Source organism: Gorilla gorilla, chromosome 6 (assembly GCF_029281585.2).
Source record: "Gorilla gorilla gorilla isolate KB3781 chromosome 6, NHGRI_mGorGor1-v2.1_pri, whole genome shotgun sequence".
Classification (NCBI taxonomy): domain Eukaryota; kingdom Metazoa; phylum Chordata; class Mammalia; order Primates; family Hominidae; genus Gorilla; species Gorilla gorilla.
In genome coordinates this window covers 24,069,737-24,090,009 of record NC_073230.2, presented here as the reverse complement: position 1 = coordinate 24,090,009, position 20,273 = coordinate 24,069,737, and the positions used below count along the sequence as shown (strand labels likewise).

The window sequence follows — 20,273 nt, the reverse complement described above, 5'->3', positions numbered from 1 at the left end:
TTATTATCAAATATCCAGTCAATAAAGATACCTAAGTCTAAGGAAAAAAAGTCAAATGTCAAGAAAAACAGTACCCTGAAAGATGTAATACTCAAAAATGCAACAAAAAGGCAGCATTCTCCTAATGGAGAGAGCTGGAAATCAGGGTCTTTAATGGGGAAATCTAAGAATGGCATGCCAAATTTGTAACATGTGCACAAGAACAATTTTTCTTGGTTGATAGCATTCATCAGAATGTCAAGAAGCTTGAGATCCAAAACATTTAAAGACTTTCTGCCTCTGGTTATGATTGTGCGTGCTTAGTGCCACCTCACCTCACATTGCCAGGAAGGATTAGTCAAGTAGGAAAACAAATCCACCTAAAATAACTTAGAGATCAAACTGAATTCAACTCAGCTTGTACTGAGCATACACTAGGTGCAAGACACTGGGTTAAACCTGAGAAACAAAGATAAATTTGACCTAGTTAATGTATACTCTAGAATGAGAAGGGACCAAACAGATTAATAATAACTATAATAGAATGCGATGAGAAAGTGCTTGTTTTAGGTATTTTCATGGAGATTCAGATGAAGAAGCAATGATGTCAATTGAGGGGGGCGGTAAAAGAGGGGTCGCTAGAATCCGTAAGAAGAGAGAATTAAAAGGCTGCCAGCAATGATACCAGTAGCCATGTTGCATATCAATATCCTCCATGTACAAAGATTTTACTTATAACCCTTGCCAAGAGACATGAATAAATGTATTTACTAGCATGTATATTTCCCTTACTGGATAGAGAGGGAGAGATGAACACAAAAGCTGAAGAAAAGAGGTTTTGTTTAAATTGTGTCTGGAAAGTTGAATAGTTCATCAGATCTGGAGAGGAGATTCAGTGAAAAGGGAAGGGAAATCATTCGGAGGAGGAGAAAAGCAGGAACAAAGGGGTGGAAATTACCGGCAGGTTGGGGAACAAGCAGAGTGGTGACCTTAGAGCCCAGTGTGTGGGAGGGCCCAGATGACTGGAAATGCCTGCTGAGACCATGGATGGATTGGAACCTTCCAGGCCAGACCCAGCCCTCTATTCTGTGGCCAGCAGAGAGCCATTCAAAGAATGATGGGTGCTCAATGTTTATTGAACTGGTAGTTCCCTGAATTAGCTAGATGGAGACAGGTGAGAGAGAAGCACGCTACTTAAGATGCATTGCAATAGGTCTAGAGTGGTAGTAATAGAAAAGATATGAGAGGACACATACAACATTTCAAACATTTCAGAAATCATTATTCCAATTCTGACTCTGACACTTCCTAATATGGGATTGTGGGCAAATTATTTCCCTTAGCTTCTGTCCTCTTATTTGCAAAGTGGGTATAATATTGGCTAATTCCTGGGTTGTCATAACACTAGAATAATTCTATGCAAAGCATCTGGTAGAATATCTAGCACAGACTAAATACTCAATATGAAGTAGCTATCTTATTATCAATAAAACTTCTTTGATGTGAATCTGCTTTAATATGCTTATTATCTAATCTTATCCCTACATTAAATATTTACACCATACAAAACTACTAATGTAATCAATCCATCTAATGAACAGTACCCATTATGAATCTGTTTCTAGAAATGTAAACTGAACATGATTTATCTGCATTTCTAGGTAGATGTTAGATTCTCTTTCAACGTTATTGTCTCTAAATTCACTGGTCATTTATTCAGAGAGCACTAAATACCAACCAAGTGTCATAAGGCATCAAGAAAATAGATAGTAAGCTGCTATCCTCGAGGAACTGACAACCCCAGTGAGACAAACAGGTGTGACCTTCAAGTAACCATGGCCCAGATTTGGCACAAGAGATGGAAATACTAGCAATGAAGTACCCAATTCTGTGTATGCATCTGCTGGTAAGATGCTAAATCACATGTTCCAGGAGGTTACCACTCAACTGTTTTTTTAGGTTTGTGGGTTTCTTCCGCATGATACTATGTTATAAATCAATTGTAACTCTGAACTAACAGCATTACAAAAGATTGGTCACTCTCAGGAGCCTTACTACTTGCTTGAACAGCCACATCATTATTAAAGCATCATCCAACAAAAGTATCTTTGTTATACACTGAGATGAATAATTTCAAACCATTTTCATGTAAGATGTTCTGGCTCAGATCTGTCCCAGCCTTTAATGCTGAAGCTTTAGGGGGGAAAAACAGCTGGAGTTTAGGAAAGATTTTTGCTAAAGGCAGGAAATAATGATAAACATATTCCAGGAGATTTCAGATGTTAGTGAAAGCTTCACGCAAAATAAATGCCTAAGGCCAGAGGAAAATGCATTTCGCTTTTCGTATGGCGCTATGAGAAGAAACAGTGGTCCTGGGGATGCTTAACAAAAACCACCTACATAATTATTCAAATATTTCTCTTTGACACATACACGTCTCTTTGACACACATACTGAGAGAAACATCAATACTACTCTGTAGGGAAACAACAGTAAAACAACACTAATTTCCAAAGAAACTTTCATTGATGATGTAAATATAAATGTGCACCCTGGAGAAATGACTGATACCCGCATTTTAGCAAGCAAATCTTATTCCGAAATACACACTTGTATTTACCCCCCATCTACCTATGGTCGAAGCTCCAGGCTACGTATTACAGTTGAATGAAGGTTGGATTAAGAGGCTAATCTAAGGCTATATATAGGCAGCAACACCAATTTAATCTCCGCCCTCTCCAACCTCCCCACCCTCCACTCCCTATTTCCATAAATCTCAAGATCTGAGTTACAAAGAGAACCGAGAACTCTAGCAGAGCAAAGAAGCCCTTCCTTCCCCCTCCCCCAGGCTGTCTCTCATAAACCAAGTATTAGTGCAACTGTAAATTGTTTCCAAACATCTTTAACAAGCAACATTGGGCGATCAGGTTTTCTTCTACAGCTTCCACAGAGGCCAAAGAGATGACAAGTAGTGGGGAGGGCGAGGATCAACAGCGTAAAAACTACCTTCTCCCGAGTCTGTTCTCACTGACTCGCTAGTAAAGGGGCGCTCTCCTCCCGACCCCTACCTAGCCCAGAGCCCCGGCCCCAGCCTCCCCGGGAGCCGCATCTGGCGGTGCCACGCACGAGACCATGTGCACCCGCCACTTCCCACCGCGTGGCTGGCCCCCGCCCGCCCGCCCGCGGTCCCAGGGTCTCCCGGGGCGGCCAAACGTTGCGAGTCGGAGGTCTTCATCCCAGGGCACTGATACCCCGTACGCGCCGTGATGATGAGGTGGAGCGGGGGCTTCTCCACCGCGAGGCAGGAAGCCGCCCCAGGAGGCACATGCTTCCTCCCCGCCAGCCCCTGCCCGATGGAAACCCCGGCGGGGCGGCAGTCGCTACTCTCGCAACCCTCACGGCACCCCTTGCCTCACCTGGGCTGCTTCTCACCTGTCCGAGGAGGTAGCGACGACGCGCAAGGCTGGGGGCTGCGGCGATTCGTGCAGCGGCAGCGGCAGCAGCAGCAGCAGCAGCGGCGGCAGACAATGGAGGAGTGAAGGACAGACACATTGACATAGACACACGGAACCCGGCGCAGCCCCGCCTCCCGTACCGCCCCCGTCTCCTAGACCGCCCCCGCCCAGACCGCGCCACTCCCGGGGGAATGGTGGGGGTACGGCGACAACCTGGGGCCTCTGCACGCCCCAGAAAGCCGTCGCTGAGCACATAACTGCCAGCTGTAGAATTTTCAACATTACATATGGCGAAGTATCTGAACCGGACAGGATAGGGGAGCGGAACGTGTAGGAGGAATTTAATTCCCCCCTACAGCTTTCTGCATTTGGTTTTGTCCTCCCAGGTTGCTCCAATGGCGATCTCTCGCTACCGCCTCCTGCGGCTCCTCCTCCTCGGCAGGGCCAATGACAGGCGGCAGGCGGTGACCGCCGCTGGGCCTGCAGAGACCGTCCGCCTGGCTCGCCCGAGCTCGCCCGCTGTCCGCCAGCCCGCGGGAAGGAGGAGAGAAGCGAAGCGTTTCCGCGGTTGGCTACTCAGTGTCTTGGTCTCAAGTTGCCTCATTGCGGCTGGCGGTCCCAATACAGACGCATCGTTTCTTTTTTAATACTTCCTAAGAAACGGAATAACCTTCAAGCTGGCGGGAGCAATGGTTCACATAAAGAAAGGCGAGCTGACCCAGGAGGAGAAGGAGCTACTGGAAGTCATCGGGAAAGGTACGGGTGCTGGGCTGCGACGCGGCCGCGGCCAGCCTGGCCGGGGGGCGTGGCGGAGCCCGGGGGGGCGCTCCTGGCCTGGGTGACCTTTGGCTGCGGTTCTGCAAGGTTTGCAGCCTGGAACCGGGAAAGAGCGTTTCTCCCTTTGGTCTGGGAAAGGTTGCAGGGGCGGAGAGGTGGGGAGGTAGAAGCAGTGCTGGGACAAGAGGGGTAGTTACAGAGGCTCGGCCTCTAAATCCGCTTTTGGAAACGTACGGATTTCCACGCCCCGCCTTAGGTTACTGTGAGCGTCCCGGGGTGTGGACCCCAGTGTGTGAATTCTTCACTGCTCCCGAGGGATTTTGACCGCGGTCGGTCCTGGTAGTTTCAGGTTCTTAGGTGGGTGTCTAAATGACCCTTTAGACTTCCGCAGGCCTAATGATCTGGATCCTTTGCCAATCCCCGCCCCCGCTTGGGAGTGGAGGGCGCCCTTAGGGAGAGGGGTTCTTCATAAGGGCACAGAACTAGGTCTGTAATTTGCTGCATTGAGACTTCCGTATCCAGGGCCTCCCTGGCTTCCAGAAGCCCCGACAGCCTCAGGAACCCTAGAGAGACAAGGAAATTGGCGAGGCCTCCACACCCACCCCTCGGCCCACGTTGCACAGATGAGACCTTCTAATCGCGCTCCTTCGCGCTTTCTTGTCCACTCCCCCAACGCGTGCCCCACTTCCGCAGTGCTGAGTCCCAGCGGGGAGCCCCGAGGACGAGCCAGAAGCCATATTTCCCCGGAGTCCCCGAGTGGACGTCCCAGGGGAGTTCCCTGCCGAGTCCCGTTACCTGGCAGGTGACATCAGCGTGACTGCATGCTTCTTCTGCACCCTTACGGTGCAGGGATGGTGATGCGTGGGACTCCGGGCAATTAATGTGGTGATTTTAAACTCAGTAATAATATAGCCATGTTTGTCCTCGAATGGCAGAGATGCCAGTCATTGCAGCATAAGGCTTCCCAGTTTCCAGTTTTATTTACTTAGTAGCCAGGCCGAAATGTGGAATCCTAGAGAATAAGGCAGATTTATTCTTCATAGCGACAAGGAAACTCTACATGAGAAGGAGAAAAAATTCCGGTTTGAACTCAACAGGTGCTGATAAGCTGAGCCCACCAGATCTGATCTCAACTATTCTAAGTCAGTCACAGCTGTATCTATCAATGATGTGTTCTTTGCCTGGAATTTGGGCATTTGGGTTAGAGTTTAGATTGTTGTACTGCATGGTTCTTGCTGACCTATTTGGCATTTCGGTCTTTCAGTTCTTCCTGTCTCTAGGTAATTTCTCCCTGCCTTTGATGGCTCCGGGATTCAATTAAGCAAACATGCAAGTTCTAGCTGTGTGCCAGGTACTGTGCTGGGCAAAAAGGAGACAAAGGATCAATTCACAATCCACGAGGGACAAAAATTCTTTTAAGCAGGACAGAGCTAGTACATGTCCTCTCTCTCTCTCGCTCTCGCTGTCTCTTTCTCTCTCTCTCTCGTTTGTTTGAGACAGTATCTCACTCTTCACCCAGGCTGGAGTTGCAGCTCTCTGCAGCCTCCACCTCCCTAGTGGCTGGGACTACAGGTGCGAGCCACCATGCCCGGCTACTTTAAAAAGATTTTTTTTTTTTTTTTTTTCTGTAGAGATAGGGTGGTGGGGGTCTCCCTGTGTTGCCCAGGCTGCTCTCGAACTCCTGGGCTCAAGTGATCCTCCTGCCTCGGCCTCCCTAAGTGCTGGGATTACAGGCATGAGCCACTGGGCCTGGCCCATCATGTGATCTCTTAAAAGTGAAAAATAGCCGTTTTATAAATTGAGTCTTTGAGAGGGGAGAAGGGATTCCTTGGATACATTCTCAGGTGTCCATCAGTATTTATTTCGAAGATTATATAAACCTGAATTAATGTGCGTTTATTCTGGTTACTGCTGTGGTATTTCTGGGCTCACATGGTGCATCAAGTTGCATGAGTGCACTGATGCTTTCACCGCTTTAATTGGACCGTGCCAATGAGAAAAGAACTGATGTGGACCTCGTATGTGATGCATTCTTGTCAAATGAAGGTCTGTGGGACATCACTTGCACTCATAAAAGTAATGGGAGATATGAGAAAAACAACCATAGCCAACGTTTATTGACTGTTATTGCAAGCCACACATAATTTTAAGTACTTTACATATATTAATGCATTTAATTTGGATGAGCTAGGAATTAATTTTAAGCTGTGACAGTATGAGAGACAGCATGGGATAGTGGTTAACCATGCAGGTCTGGTTTGAAATTCTAACTCATTTACTGGTGATGTGGCCTTTGGGCAAGTGACTTTTCCTGAGCCTCAAGTCCTCTGTGTGAAAAATAGGAATAATAATAATACCTACCTCACGACGTTGTTATGGGGATGAAAGTAGTTAGTATAGTTAAAGCATTCGAAATACTGCTCGTGTTTGTGATAAGTACAGTAATCTTCACTTTATAGGCAAGGGAACTGAGGAACTGGGAAGTTAGGAAACTTAGTGTCAAACCGGTAAGTGGCAGAAAGTGGCAGAGCAGAGGTATCACAGGGCCCATAGGTAATAAACAGGCTGTACTTAAAAACAAACTAAACAAAACATGAAACAGTACCGTAGCAGTCCATACAATATTCACTTTGAGAGGTCATTTAGTTTTAGCAAAACAACATCTGTCAAGTTAACTCAGTTTTAAATGTTACTGATTTTGTAGTTCTGTGTGCATTAAATTTAAAGTAAATTTTTATTTTATAGTTGAAAAAAGGCCATAAGCAAAGTTTATATTTGTGCCCAAAAGAGGCATTTTTTTTTAAAGTGGGTGAAGTGAATTTTTTTTTTCTTTCATACGTTTTTCAACTTTGAAAAACTCTAGATGAGACAATAAGTTCTAGTACTTTGAACTAACAACTTTTCAGCAAAGTCTAGCCTGGCATCTTGGTCAATCTGAAATAAACTCGGCAAATATTTAAGTGATTCCCATCTGCCGGCCACTGCTCTCCAGAAGGACAGACTCTAAGTGGGGCTTTTTATTTATTAGAATGCCAAGAAGTTCCAGATGAAAATGAAAATCTGTTTCCAACATACCCATTTAAATCATAGTTAATGACAGCATTCATTTAACAGTATGTAAGAAAAATTGAAATCACTGAACTGTGTTTAACTGGCTTATATTACTTGTAGAGTGACCCATTCTTCTAAGCTTTGATACCTTTTTCATTAATCTCAGAGCAAGCACTATTATGAAATAAATTAAACCTTTTTTAAGGCTATGAGCTAGATAATTTTCACATTACTTCTCTTATTTAGTACCTGAAATTCCTGGGCTTACTGTTGCTAACAAGAAAGTATTATACTTCCTTTTTTTTTTCATATCTGTGTAAAGGAGCTATGAAACAAGTTTGGATAATAAGGCTTTTTCTTACCAACTTTATTGAGATACAATAAATTGCACATATTACAGGTAGTACACACTTTTTAATCAGTTTTGATTTAAACATACATCTGTGAAACCATCAGTAAGATCAACATAATGAACATCTTCATCACCCCCTAAGAAGTCCTTATGTCTCTTCGTGATCTGTCACTAACTTCATCCCCATCTGCAGGCAACCACTAACAGATCTCTGCCTCTGTTGATTAGATTTCTCTATTCTAGAATTTTATATTAGTAGAATCATACAATAAGTATCCTTTTTTTGAGGGGGGGCTGGCTTCTTTCAACATTATGATTTTGGGGTTCATATTTATTATGTGTACCAATAGTATGTAGTTTATTTTCTTCTTTTATTTCCACTGGAAGGATATACTACTATTTGTGCATCCATTCCCATTGATGCCCAATTGTTGTTTCCAATTTGGGACTATTGAAATAAGATCCTGTTCTAAGGTCCTGTGTTGTTAATAATACTTCTGGTGTCTTTATGGTTGAGAAACATTCAAGTCTGCTTATAACCAATTATAGTACAGAGTTCAAAGAAAATATTAACTTAAAAAATATGGTTACCATTAGTTGGATGGCTGGACAGGTTATGCAACCTATATGGGCTTCATTGTCTTCATTTTCACAGCAACAGCTCTTTTAGATACTCTCAATTTTATACAGTGCTCTGTAATACTAATTTAAGATCATTTTTTTTTACAAAGTCTAAAAATAGATATGAGTAGGAGACCTTTTAGAAACATCGCACAAATTCACAATTTCAAAATGCATGTTATAATTAGAAGTCTCCACTGTGTGTGTGTGTGTGTGTGTGTCTGTGTGTGAGACAGGGTCTCGCCCTGTCACCCAGGCTGGAATGCAATGGTGCGCTCTCGGCTCACTGCAACCTCTGCCTCCCAAGTTCAAGCAATTCTCCTGCCTCAGCCTACTGAGTAGCTGGGATTACAGGCGTGCACCACCACGCCCGGCTAATTTATGTCTTTTTAGTAGAGATGGGGTTTCACTTTTAAAATATATTTATAGCTTTATATCTATGATTATATCAAAATCTATATCCATATGTTCTTGTTTTAAAATTAAGGCACTTTAAACATTTTTACATGATTTTACTTATACGTAAACACTATAACAACTCACAAAGCCAAATAGATTTCTAAATCCTTAACTTGATTATATATTCCTTAAAATATCCGTTTTCATGGCTTCCAATAAATAATGATTGCAATCCAGCTGGACATAGTGGCTCATGCCTGTAGAGTGACCCCTCTGCACTTTAGGAGGATCCAAGAGGATCACTTGGACCCAGGAGTTTGCCACCAGCCTGGGTCTCAATATAGTGAGACCCCATTGTTACAAAAAATGTAAAAATTAGCTGGGTGCGGTGGCGTGCACCTGTAGTCCTAGCAACTCAAGAGTCTGAGGCAGGAGGATTGCTTGAACCCAGGAATTCAAGGCTGCAGTGAGCCATGATCATGCCACCGCACTCCAGCTTGGGCGATGGAGGAAGGCCCTGTATCTATAAAAAATTAAAACAATAATAATAACGATTGAAATCTATATGTGTTTGAATCTCATGGTTGTGTGATGAATTGCCGAAAACAGAATGTTTGTTTCTCCTGTTCTGTTTGTTTTGGCTGCATCTTCTTGTCTTTGGTAGAGACCCGTGTTCCCGATCTAGATATTAGAAATGTTACAATGAATTATATTGTGCTGCTCTGAATACAAAATAAAAAGAAGATCTAATAAAGGCTTATATGTGCTCCACATTAGGACACTCCTCAGATAACTGTGGGATGGATATTGTTATCCTTATTTCATAGATAAGGAAACTGAGAGTTTTACAGGTCTTTTTATTTACTTTTATTTGTTTATTTACTTGTTTTTTTGAGACAGAGTCTCGCTCTCGTCGCCCAAGCTGGAGTGCAGTGGCGCGATCTTGACTCACTGCAACCTCCTCCTCCTGGGTTCAAGCAATTCTCCTGTCTCAACCTCCTGAGTAGCTGGGACTACGAGCACGCACCACTACACCTGGCTAATTTTTGTATTTTTTTTTTTTTTAGCAGAGATGGGGTTTCAACATGTTGGCCAGGCTGGTCTCAAACTCCTGACCTCAGGTGATCCATCCGCCTTGGCCTCCCAAAGTGCTGTGATTACAGGCGTGAGCCACCATGCCTGGCCAAGTTTTGCAGGTCTTGTTCCACTTTATAGTATTCCTGAAAAAGCTATAATGTAGTAGAAGAGAGAGCAGTAACACTAAGAATATCATTCTCTTTTGAGACAGGGTCTCACTTTATTGCCTAGGCTGGATTACAGTGGCATGATCATAGCTCACTGCAGCCTCAACTTCCTGGGCTCAAGCAGTCCTCCCACCTCAGCCTCCTGAGTAGCTGGGACTACAGGTCCATGCCACCACACCTTGCTAATTTTTTAGAAAATTTTTTGTAGAGATGGGGTCTCACTATGTTGTCCATGCTGGGAAAATATTATGTACATAATCTTTTCTCTCCTAAAATGCTTGTTCATCCAGATAAAGTGATCAATTCCACCCTAATGAGGCAGGTTATGCTGTATTTTCTTCTTTGGTTTGAGCAGTTGGAGAAATTCTCTAAAGGGAAATAAATCACTAATTATTACTTTGATTAGTTTTGGTCTGTTGTTTCTTATCTCCAATGAAGGTAAATGTTGGCTCCTTGCACATCCCTTCTTATAGTACTCTATCTTCCACCCCCAGCAGTTTGTTAAATCAGATTTAACATATTTATTTCCCAGAATAAAGCAATTAATCTTTTACACTTACTTGTAAAATATTATTTAAGTCTACTATGGACAGTAGGAATGACATAAAGTAAAAATCCTTCTGTGTGAGCCATGTGTTTCACATTTCTATGCTATTCTGGACCTTCTATAATTTCCGACTAATGTCATTACATTGTGAACACCAAATTGGAAATCATCACAGTTTTTCCTCTTGGAGTGTTTTGCTCATCCATGTTCCAAATCTATTTTTATTCTCTAGAAGCCCAATCTGTTTCAGATTATTTTTCTCATTCCAGCCCCTGCATTTCAAAAGGCTAACCTTAGTGTGATTGTGGGTATGTGTACATGTATGATATAAGAAGAAGTATCTATTTGGTCTCTGCCACTGGCTCCTAACACAGAGCTCCTAAAACCCTTATAATCTCCTGAACAATAGGGGTGCTAGGTGCATCTATTGTTCTAATATTTGGTCTTTGACCCTGGTACCTGACACAGAGTTTCTAATCCCTTGGAATTTCCTGGGCGTTAGAAATGTCTTTTGTTCTAATGAGGCGACTGTTGGATAGCTTCAGGATGGGGGCTGGTCATGAGAAAGTCCAAGCCGTGATTAGAAGGTTGAATTTTTCAACTCCACCCCTCCCCGCATCTTCAGGAAAGGGAGAGGAGCTGAAGACTGACTTAATAATAGGTCACGCCTATGTAATCAAGCTTGCATAAATATTACTGAACTACAGGTTGCAGAGAGCTTCCAGATTGCTGAACTCGTGGAAGTTCTTGGAAGAATGAGTGCCTGGAAAGAGCGTGGAACCTCTGTGCCCCGTGCCACATACCTTGCTCTTTGCCCCTCTTCCATCTGGCTGTTCATCTTTGTCCTTTGTAATATTATTTGTAATTGATGGGTAAATGTAAGTCGTGTTTCCATGAGTTCTGTGAGCTGTCCTAGCAAATTATGGAACCTGAGGAGGGGATCATGGGAACCCTGATTTATAGCCAGTCAGAAGTACAGGGGCTTATGATTGGCATCTGAAGTGGGGACAGTCTTGTGGACTGAGCCCTTGACCTGTAAGATCTGACTAACTTTAGGTAAACAATGTTAGAAATGAGTTAAATTATAGGATACCCCATTGGTGTCCAATGGAGAATTGCTTGGTGTTTATGGGGGAAACCCCATATATCTGGTGTCAGAAGTGAAAGATTGAGACTATTGAGTGAGAGTTAAGCAGGAGAGAACAGTTTGTTTTCCATTATACATGCATCATCTTTAAAATATATTGTTCCCTTACAGAATATGTTAACTTAGATTGTTGGCTATTTGGCAAACACCTTAGAGAATTATCAGCCTGTTCTCTAATGAGAGCCAAATGTTTATGATCTTAATCCCCATTCTACTCTTCACATGTAGCAGGCTTTGACATGCTCACAATCCCTATAGTATTCTCCCTTTCTTGCAAAAACATCTCTTGGGCAGATAGAAAAAGAAAATAACTTTGGTTCTCAGTGGAGAATGGGATTTGGATGAAGCATCTTCCTCAAGAGAAACTGGGGTGCAGGGTTTTTTGCTCTGGTTTTATTCTTCTATAAAGATTTTTGAGAAAGTCTCTGAAGAGAAGCCACAGATACGAATAAGGTTTCATGTAGAACTGGCTTGCCCTCGCATAGCGATTCGGCCAGTGATACTAACTGTTTTCAGACGGAATACAGGGTCAGAAAAATGCACTATTTATAAAAAAAATAGCTGCCATCATACTCCAGGGACGTGTAGATCATTCACTTGACATTTTCCCAACAGAGCTACTTCTCTATCTAGGAGATGTTTCTGTTTCTTCTCTGTTGGTGAGGGGAACTCAGGTGACTTGCTTAAGAAGTGGGTCAGAGAGAAAAAAGCATGCTAATCTTTATTTTGCATTTCACCTTAAACTCTAGAAGGCTAGCAGAGTTTAGCACATTCTTGCACTACAAGTCTAAATTTAAAGAGAGGAAATAACCTGGTTGGGAGACTTATCTATTCTTTTATGTTCTTTTATAGGAGAGGCTTATCTTAGCCTTTCTCCCTCAGCACATTCAATTTCATTGACCTCTTCCCAGTAAAACCAGAAATTTCTTGGCAAAATGTGTGGCTGGCTTGTACTAATGATAATAGCAACATTCTCTCCTGCAAGTATGCTTCTGTCATTATGCCTTATAGAAGACTGGAAAAACCTGACAACTTTGGCCCAATTATAGCTTCTTTCCAAATTTACAGAGGAGTGACCTTAAGGTTTACATTAGTTGACTTTCAGGATGGTGAGTACTGATCATAGAGCACTTTAATGTAGTACTAGGCATTAAAGATATGTTTCACCTAAGTATTTCCAAACCAAGCATTCTATTATAAATATGTCATCAATTCACAAGATGTGGTGCTGACAAATTATATAAATACTGACTGCATTTTGAATTCCAAGTATTACATTGACTGGAATTTAAGCTTCAGATGGTGATTTGGATTAGATACCCTTTAAGATTTTTTTTCAGTATTAAGTTTTATGCTTTGTGGTTATTGTATTACTGCCAAAAGGAAAATGTGGCCAGTGTAATATACTTTAAGGTCAGTGAAAATAAAAACAAGATGGAGCTATTTTTAGTTTCTGTAAATCTATTCTACTGGACAATTACTTTGTAAAATAAATAGTATGTGATTGGATGTTTCATTTCTTAGCAACCTACACTGACTAGATCTACTTTTACAGATAACTCCTTAAGGTTTATTTCCTTGATGTTAGATTTTTCTCTTATTCTAGTGATAAATAACCTTACTTTTCATCTTTTTTTTTTTTTTTAGGTACTGTCCAAGAAGCTGGAACATTATTATCCAGCAAGAATGTTCGTGTCAACTGTTTGGACGAGGTAAGATTTTAGAAGTTTAATAAAGGATTTTACTTCCTATAAGAAGAGATAATATATCCTTTTTTTTTTTTTTTTTTTTTTTTTTGAGATGGAGTGTTGCTCTTTCGCCCAGGCTGGAGTGCAGTGGCACAATTTTGGCTCACTGCAACCTCCGCCTTCTTGTTTCAAGTGATTCTCCTGCCTCAGCCGCCCAAGTAGCTGGGATTACAGGCACCCACCATCACTCCTGAGTAATTTTTCTATTTTTAGTAGAGACGGGGTTTCACTATGTTCACCTGGCTGAGCTCGAACCCTGACCTCATGATCCTCCTGCCTTGGCCTCCCAAAGTGCTGGGATTATAGGCATGAGCCACCATGCTCAGCCTTCAAATCTCTTAATACAAGTCTTTTTTCTAGCATTTTTGCTCATATTACACTAATAATTCCTAAACTAAATGTAAGCAAATAGGTCACAAAAGAAAAATAAGCATGTAAAAATAGTTTAGTCTTATTAGTAATCAAATAAGTGCAAATAAAGTCAAAATCATATTATTTCTTGTCAAGCATGGGGAAAAATGGACTTTTAAATGCTAATGGTTAAGTGTAAATTGATGTACTATTCTGTAGAAAATTTTGGAATATGTATCAATTTTAACTGAGTGTATTATTTGATCCAGCAACTTCAGTTCTAGGGAAAGTTCAGTGAACTTAAACTCAATTTCCTAGAATAGTTGCTTCTAAAATAAGTTTTGGAAATGGTGGTAACATCTGAGCATTACAGTAGCCATTGGCCATGTGTCACCATTAAACACTTCAAATAAGGGAAGTTTGACTGAGGAACTAGATATTTAGATTCCTTCATTTCTTTCAGTTATTAGCAGCTTTATTGAGGTATAATTAATATACAATAAGCTATACATATTTAAGGTGTAAAATTTGTTAAGCTTTGATATATGTATATACCTGTAAAACCATCACTATAATCAAGATAATGACGATATCCATTACCTCAAAGGTTTCCTCATACCCCTTTGTAATCTCTCTTTCCTGCCCTTCCCCACCCACTCCTGCAGAAAGCATTAATTTGCTTTTAGTCACAATATATTAGTTTGCATTTCCAAGAATTTCATATAAATGAGATCACACAATAAGTACTCTTTTTTTAATCTAGCATCTTTTATTTAGCATAGAGATTCACCCATGCTGTAGCATATATTATTCCTTTTTCTTGCGAGTAGTTTTTTTTATTGTATGTGTATACCATAATCTTTTTATCCGTTCATCAGCTGTTAGAGTTTTGGGTTGTTTCCAGTTTGGGGACGATTACCATAAAGCTTCTATGAACATTTATGTACAAATGTTGGTATGGACATATGTTTTTATTTTTTTTGAATGATTTATCTTCTCTTTATGGGTTGTATGTTTTTATTCTTTCCCTGTTTGATTGTTTTTTACTGGGTGCTAGACATTGTCAATTTTACCTTATTGGGTGCTGTATGATTCTAAATACTCCTGAGCTTTTTTTCATGAACACAGTTAAGTTACTTGGAAGCAGTTTGATTATTTCAGTTCTAGTTTTTAATGTTTGTTAGGTGGAACTAGCAAAATGCTCAGTAAAGGATTTTTTTCCTGGTGTTGAACTAAGGCCCTTCCTTGTCCTCTATGCAATGTTCTCAGATGCTTGAGGTTTTCAAGCCTGGCTGGTGGGAACAGGCACTCTTCCTGGCCCTGTGTGAGCACTGGATGCTATTCCTTGTAATGCTGTCAGCTAGTTATTTGCCCAGGCTTGGATAGTTTCCACATGTGCGTGTGTTGATCAGTACTCCAGCCAAACACTCTGAAGAAACCCTCTGCAGATCTTTAGAATTCTCTTTCTGTGCAGCTCTCTTCTCTCTTTTACTCTTCCTGGGAACTTAAGCCAACTTGGTGACCCTGGATGCTCAACTCCATCGCCTCAATGCAGTCTGCCAGGCTCAGTCTGGCTGACCTCTCCATATACTGTAACCTATAAACCCTGTTAAGGTGATAAGCTAGGCAATTGCAGGAGCCAATTCGGTTGCTTTCCCTTTCTCAGGGATCACGTGTTTTATTGCCTAACCGACAGTGTCTTGCAAATTGTTATTTTGTCTGTTTTTCTGTTACTCTAGGAAGAAGATAACTCTGGTTTCTGTTACTATATCTTGGCTAGAAGTACCGGTTTCTAATTTTGTTTAATTTTAATTAATTAGAAGTTAAATTTAAATAGCCATATGTGGCTAGTGGCTACTATATTATATAGCACAGTCTAGTGCTAAAAAGTTCATTGAACTTCATTTTCTCATGCAGAAGGGAAAGGGGTTCTGTTAACTCTTTACCCACACATGGGTAGCAAACTTAATATCAGACAAAATAAAGTTTAAAGCAAAAAATAATTGTATGGACATTCTGTCTTATATATTAAATTAATAATACACCAAGAACATAATAGCCTTAAGCCTTTTCTTATAAACTTATCAGCTATAGGCATTGAGGTTCATAAAGAAAAAAATGATGGTGCTCAAAGGAGAAATCTGTAAGATCGCAACAGCACCTTTTAGAAACTAACAGATTAAATAGAAAAAAAGTAACATAGGACGTAGAAAATTTGGATAACCCAGTTAACAGTACATGGACTGTATATTAGCAGAAAAAAATAGTATATCTTCTTTACATGTAACATTGATAAAAATTAATCCATGTATTATACTATTTTATAAAGGAAATTGTAGCTTATTTCAGACAGCTTTGCTAAATGTAGTATAATACATTCGAAAAGAAACAAAAATATAATCCAAATAATGAAGCACATATCTTGGAATTTGTTTTTTTGTCTCTAAATAATTCTCAGGTTAATGAAGATATAGGAATAAAAATTGCTGACTGTTTACAACTGAAAATAACAACATTTATCAAAAGCTTTGTTTGCTGGCCAAAGTGATACTCAAAAGAAATTTTGTAGTGTTTATCATTGCACTTTTAATCTTTATGGTGTTCTGAGCTTTCAATTCATGAAATTATTAAAAGAGTAAGTATACTAAAAAAAAAGAAATGATTTAGAAAAAACAGAAATAAAAAATTTTAAAAGCAGATAAACATAAGCAACAATATAAAAATAGATAAACTGGAAATAATCAAAATTAAAAACTTTTGTGTTTCAAAGCATACCACCGAGAAAGTGAAAAGACAGTCTACAAAATGGGAGAAAAATTTTACAAATTATATCTGATAAGGGACTTGTAACTAGAAAATATTAAGAACTTCTACAACTCAATAATAAAACAATATATAACTCAATTAAAAAATAAGCCAAGGATCTGGATAGATATTGCTCCAAAGAAGATATACAAGTGATCGATACATAATGAAAAAAGGCTCAACATCATTAACCATCAGGGAAATGCAAATAAAAAGCACAATGAAATACCACTTCATATCCACCAGGATAGCTATAATCAGAAAGGTGGTATAGCAGGTATTAGCGAGGATGTAAAGAAATTGGAGCCTTCGTACATTGCTGGTGGGAATGTTAAATTGTGTAGCCACTTTGGAAAATAGTCTCGCAGTTCCTCACATGATTAAACATGGAGTTACCATATGACCCAGAAATCCTATATATATACTTAAGAGAAATGAAAACATATATCCACACAAAATTTTGCATATGCAAATGCATGTTTACAACAGCATTATTCATAATAGTCAAAGGTAGATACAACCCAAATGTTCAACTGATGAATACATCAACAAAATATAGTATAATCCTATGATGGGTATTATTCAGGTACAAAGATGAAAGAAATGCTGATATTTGCTACAATATGCGTCAACCTTGAAAACATTAATGCTAAGTGAAAGAAGTCAGTCACAAAAGATTGCATATTTTAGGATTCCATTTATACAAAATACCAAAAATAGGCAAATTCATAGGAACAGAAAGTAAATTAGTGGATGACTGGGGCTGAGTAAGGGAGTGGGGGTGAAGTGGGAAATGACTGCTAATGGGTATGGAGTTTCTTTCAGGGATTATGAAAATATTCAAAAATTGATTGTGATGGCTTCACAACTCTGTGAGTATATTAAACCGATTTATTTGTACAAAGTAGTTGAGTAAATTGTATGCTGTATGAATTGTATCTCAATAAAACAGGAAAGAAAAAACAGTAAAAATTATCAACTTAAAACCAAAATATAGATACAGCTTGGGAAGTACAAGCAAGAAAACAATATGTATAAACAGTAAGGAGGAAGGAAGGAAAGGAGAAAGGGAGGGAGAGAGGAAGGAAGGAAAGGAGAAAGGCGGGAGAGAGGAAGGAAGGAAAGACGGGGGGAAGGAAAGGAGAAAGGGAAGGAGGGAGGGAGGGAGAAAGAAAAACATAACTGCAATTATAAAGAAGATTGTCATAACTTTGTTATTCAGATAACACATTTGGAAACCCATATGATCTTTGTAGAAAATTAAAATGGATATATTCATCTCATATAGAAGTAGAAAAACTGGGCCGGGTGCAGTGCCTCACGCCTGTAATGTCAGTACTTTGGGAGGCCGAGGCGGTTGGATCACCTGAGGTCAGGAGTTCGAGACCAGCCTGGCCAACATGGTGAAACCCCTTCTCTACTAAAAATACAAAAATTAGCCAGGCGTGGTGGCGGGCGCCTGTAGTCCTAGCTACTTGGGAGGCTGAGGCAGGAGAATCGCTTGAACCCTGGAGGCGGAGGTTGCAGTGAACTGAGATTGCACCATTGCACTCCAGCCTGAGTGACAGAGTGAGACTCTGTCTCAAAAAAAAAAAAAAAGTAGAAAAACTGGAATAATCAATAATTGGAATAATAAATAATTAAGGAAAATTTGTATAAATATTTTTAAATCTCCTACCACCTTCAAAAGCTGCAAACCAGAGTAAGCTTTACCAAACTTTAAGGACCAGTTAATTCTCATTTTACACTAATTATACCATTAGTTTAGAAAAAGGTGGGAAGATACTCATTTATTTGATAAGGCTAGCATAATGCTGATGCCAAATAGTAAGAAGTTCCACAAAACTATGGACCCAATTCACTTTATAAATACAGAGGCAAAAATTCTAAAAATGTTAGCAGGTTGATGCAGCCATCTGTTAAAAAAGGATTATAAGATATCATAGCCAAGTAAGGTTTTTCCAAGAATGTTAGGATAGTTCAGTTTTAGAAAACCTTTCAGTGTAATTCACTATATTACAGAATAAAAGAGAAACAAATAGGATCACCACAACAGATGCTAAAATGTATATTATAAAATGTAATAACCTTTGATGGTATAAACTAACAAATTAGGATAGAATGACTCTTCTGTAACCTGATAGGTTTGCAGAAACCTTCCACAAACTTTAGCATCATATTTAATGTTCAAATAGAAGTACCAGAATCAAGACAAGAAGTTTCCTATGTGTTCCTGAAGATTGAGTGGGCTTCAGACAGACTTGGCCTCTGTGATGATCCTTGAACACAGCACAGAGTTTTTTGCACTTTCATTCCCTTTCCCTGGAGCATTCTTCCTGTAGTTATCTGCATTCCTTGCCTCCCTAACTCCTTTCAGGGCTTTGTTCAAGTGCCACCTTTTCAGCGGGACATTCCTTGAATGTCCTCTTTAAAATAATAGTCTTCTCTTTCCCTCTGGCACTACTCCCCTTTGCTTAATGTTATTTTCTTCCAGCACTTGTATCACCATCCATCTAGTCACCTGTACTGTAAGTCCCAGGGACTTAGACTATGGGAGGCATGAAGTTTGCTTATTGCTACCTCCAATGTATAGATCATTGTCTGACATATATTAAGCACTCATTAAATATTTGCTGAATGAATGGATGCTGCATTTAATGACATAGAATTCCAATGTAATAACCTAATGTTGATTGATTCTTTGACTTAAGAATTATGGGAGAGGAACTTTATTTTTAAGGGGATTGTATCTAAAGAATTGTAGAAGCTCGTTTCTCATGCTATTCAGTTAAGCAGACTACCTACAAGGTTATCTTTGGGAAATGACAAGGACGTGAGGATTTTTACTCTTGCATATCATTGAATCTAAGATGTCATGGATTTAAAAATTCATCTAGATATTTTTTAAATGAGGGGAGTGGAAACTGATGGTAATTTGTGAGACTTTAGTAAAGTGAAAATTGTGGAGATTTTAAATATAAAAGTGAGATGCATCTTAGAATTGATGAATTACAATATGATAACATTTTATGAAATTTATCACTACCTTTCTAGTTTGAGTAGAGATGGACATTTAATATTCTGTCTGATACTAAGTTATTTCATCTTTACAACTGTAATATAACATTTTAAATTAACTTGCATCATGTATTTTGAACATGGGAATATTCTCTTCTACTTCTAGTAGATTAGCAGTATTGTTTCAAATTATTTCCTTTTCAGGATATTTACACTGAAATACTATAAAAACACTAGAATAAATAGAAAATTTATAGCATGGTGGGTTTATATCTCTATGGAGCATCGAAATTTATTAATATTACTTCTTTTTACTTTGCCCATGGGAAAGTTTTTATAAATCATGTGGTACTAGAACCAAGATAATGCATAGTAATCATTGCAGTCAAAATTTATAATTTCCTTCGTACTGTTCTAAATTCTTATAACACAAAATTGTACTGAGATAGGAAAGTACATGTGATATCCACTTCTTTGAAAAATAAGTATAAATTTGTTACTTATCACTAGTTTTTTTTCTAATACCCAGGACCATCTACCACAGCACTTAAATTTGGTATCTGAAAATCATATACTGCATTATACACATGACAAAAAGAGCAGGTTCAGAGATTGCACAGCAGATGACATGATTGGGATAGACATTTACCTTTTTTTTTTTTTGAGACAAGAGTCTCACTCTGTCGCCCAGGCTGGAGTGCAGTGGCGCCATCTCGGCTCACTGCAACCTCCACCTCCCAGGTTCAAGTGATTCTCCTGCTTCAGCTTCCCGAGTAGCT

At 39.8% G+C, this 20,273-nt stretch overlaps 2 protein-coding genes across 3 annotated transcripts in view; one reads left to right on the top strand and one right to left on the bottom strand.

Annotated features, from left to right (window-relative positions):
• BZW2 (basic leucine zipper and W2 domains 2) overlaps window positions 1–4,173 on the bottom strand; it is a 61,317-nt gene extending 57,144 nt beyond the window's left edge. Inside the window, exon 1 of one of the 2 annotated variants that reach the window (XM_019031272.4) lies at window positions 3,412–4,173. In XM_019031272.4, the coding sequence (XP_018886817.2) occupies window positions 3,412–3,716 (305 nt within the window). In that variant the 5' untranslated portion in view covers window positions 3,717–4,173. Of the gene's footprint in view, window positions 1–3,395 lie in introns of both variants that reach the window. The other variant, XM_019031273.4, reaches the window with a different exon arrangement.
• The window catches only part of ANKMY2 (ankyrin repeat and MYND domain containing 2), a 49,462-nt gene continuing 33,069 nt past the window's right edge, over window positions 3,881–20,273 (top strand). Inside the window, exons 1-2 of the mRNA XM_004045129.4 lie at window positions 3,881–4,190; window positions 13,220–13,284. Of these exons, the coding sequence (XP_004045177.2) occupies window positions 4,124–4,190; window positions 13,220–13,284 (132 nt within the window). The 5' untranslated portion in view covers window positions 3,881–4,123. The remainder of the gene's footprint in view (window positions 4,191–13,219; window positions 13,285–20,273) is intronic.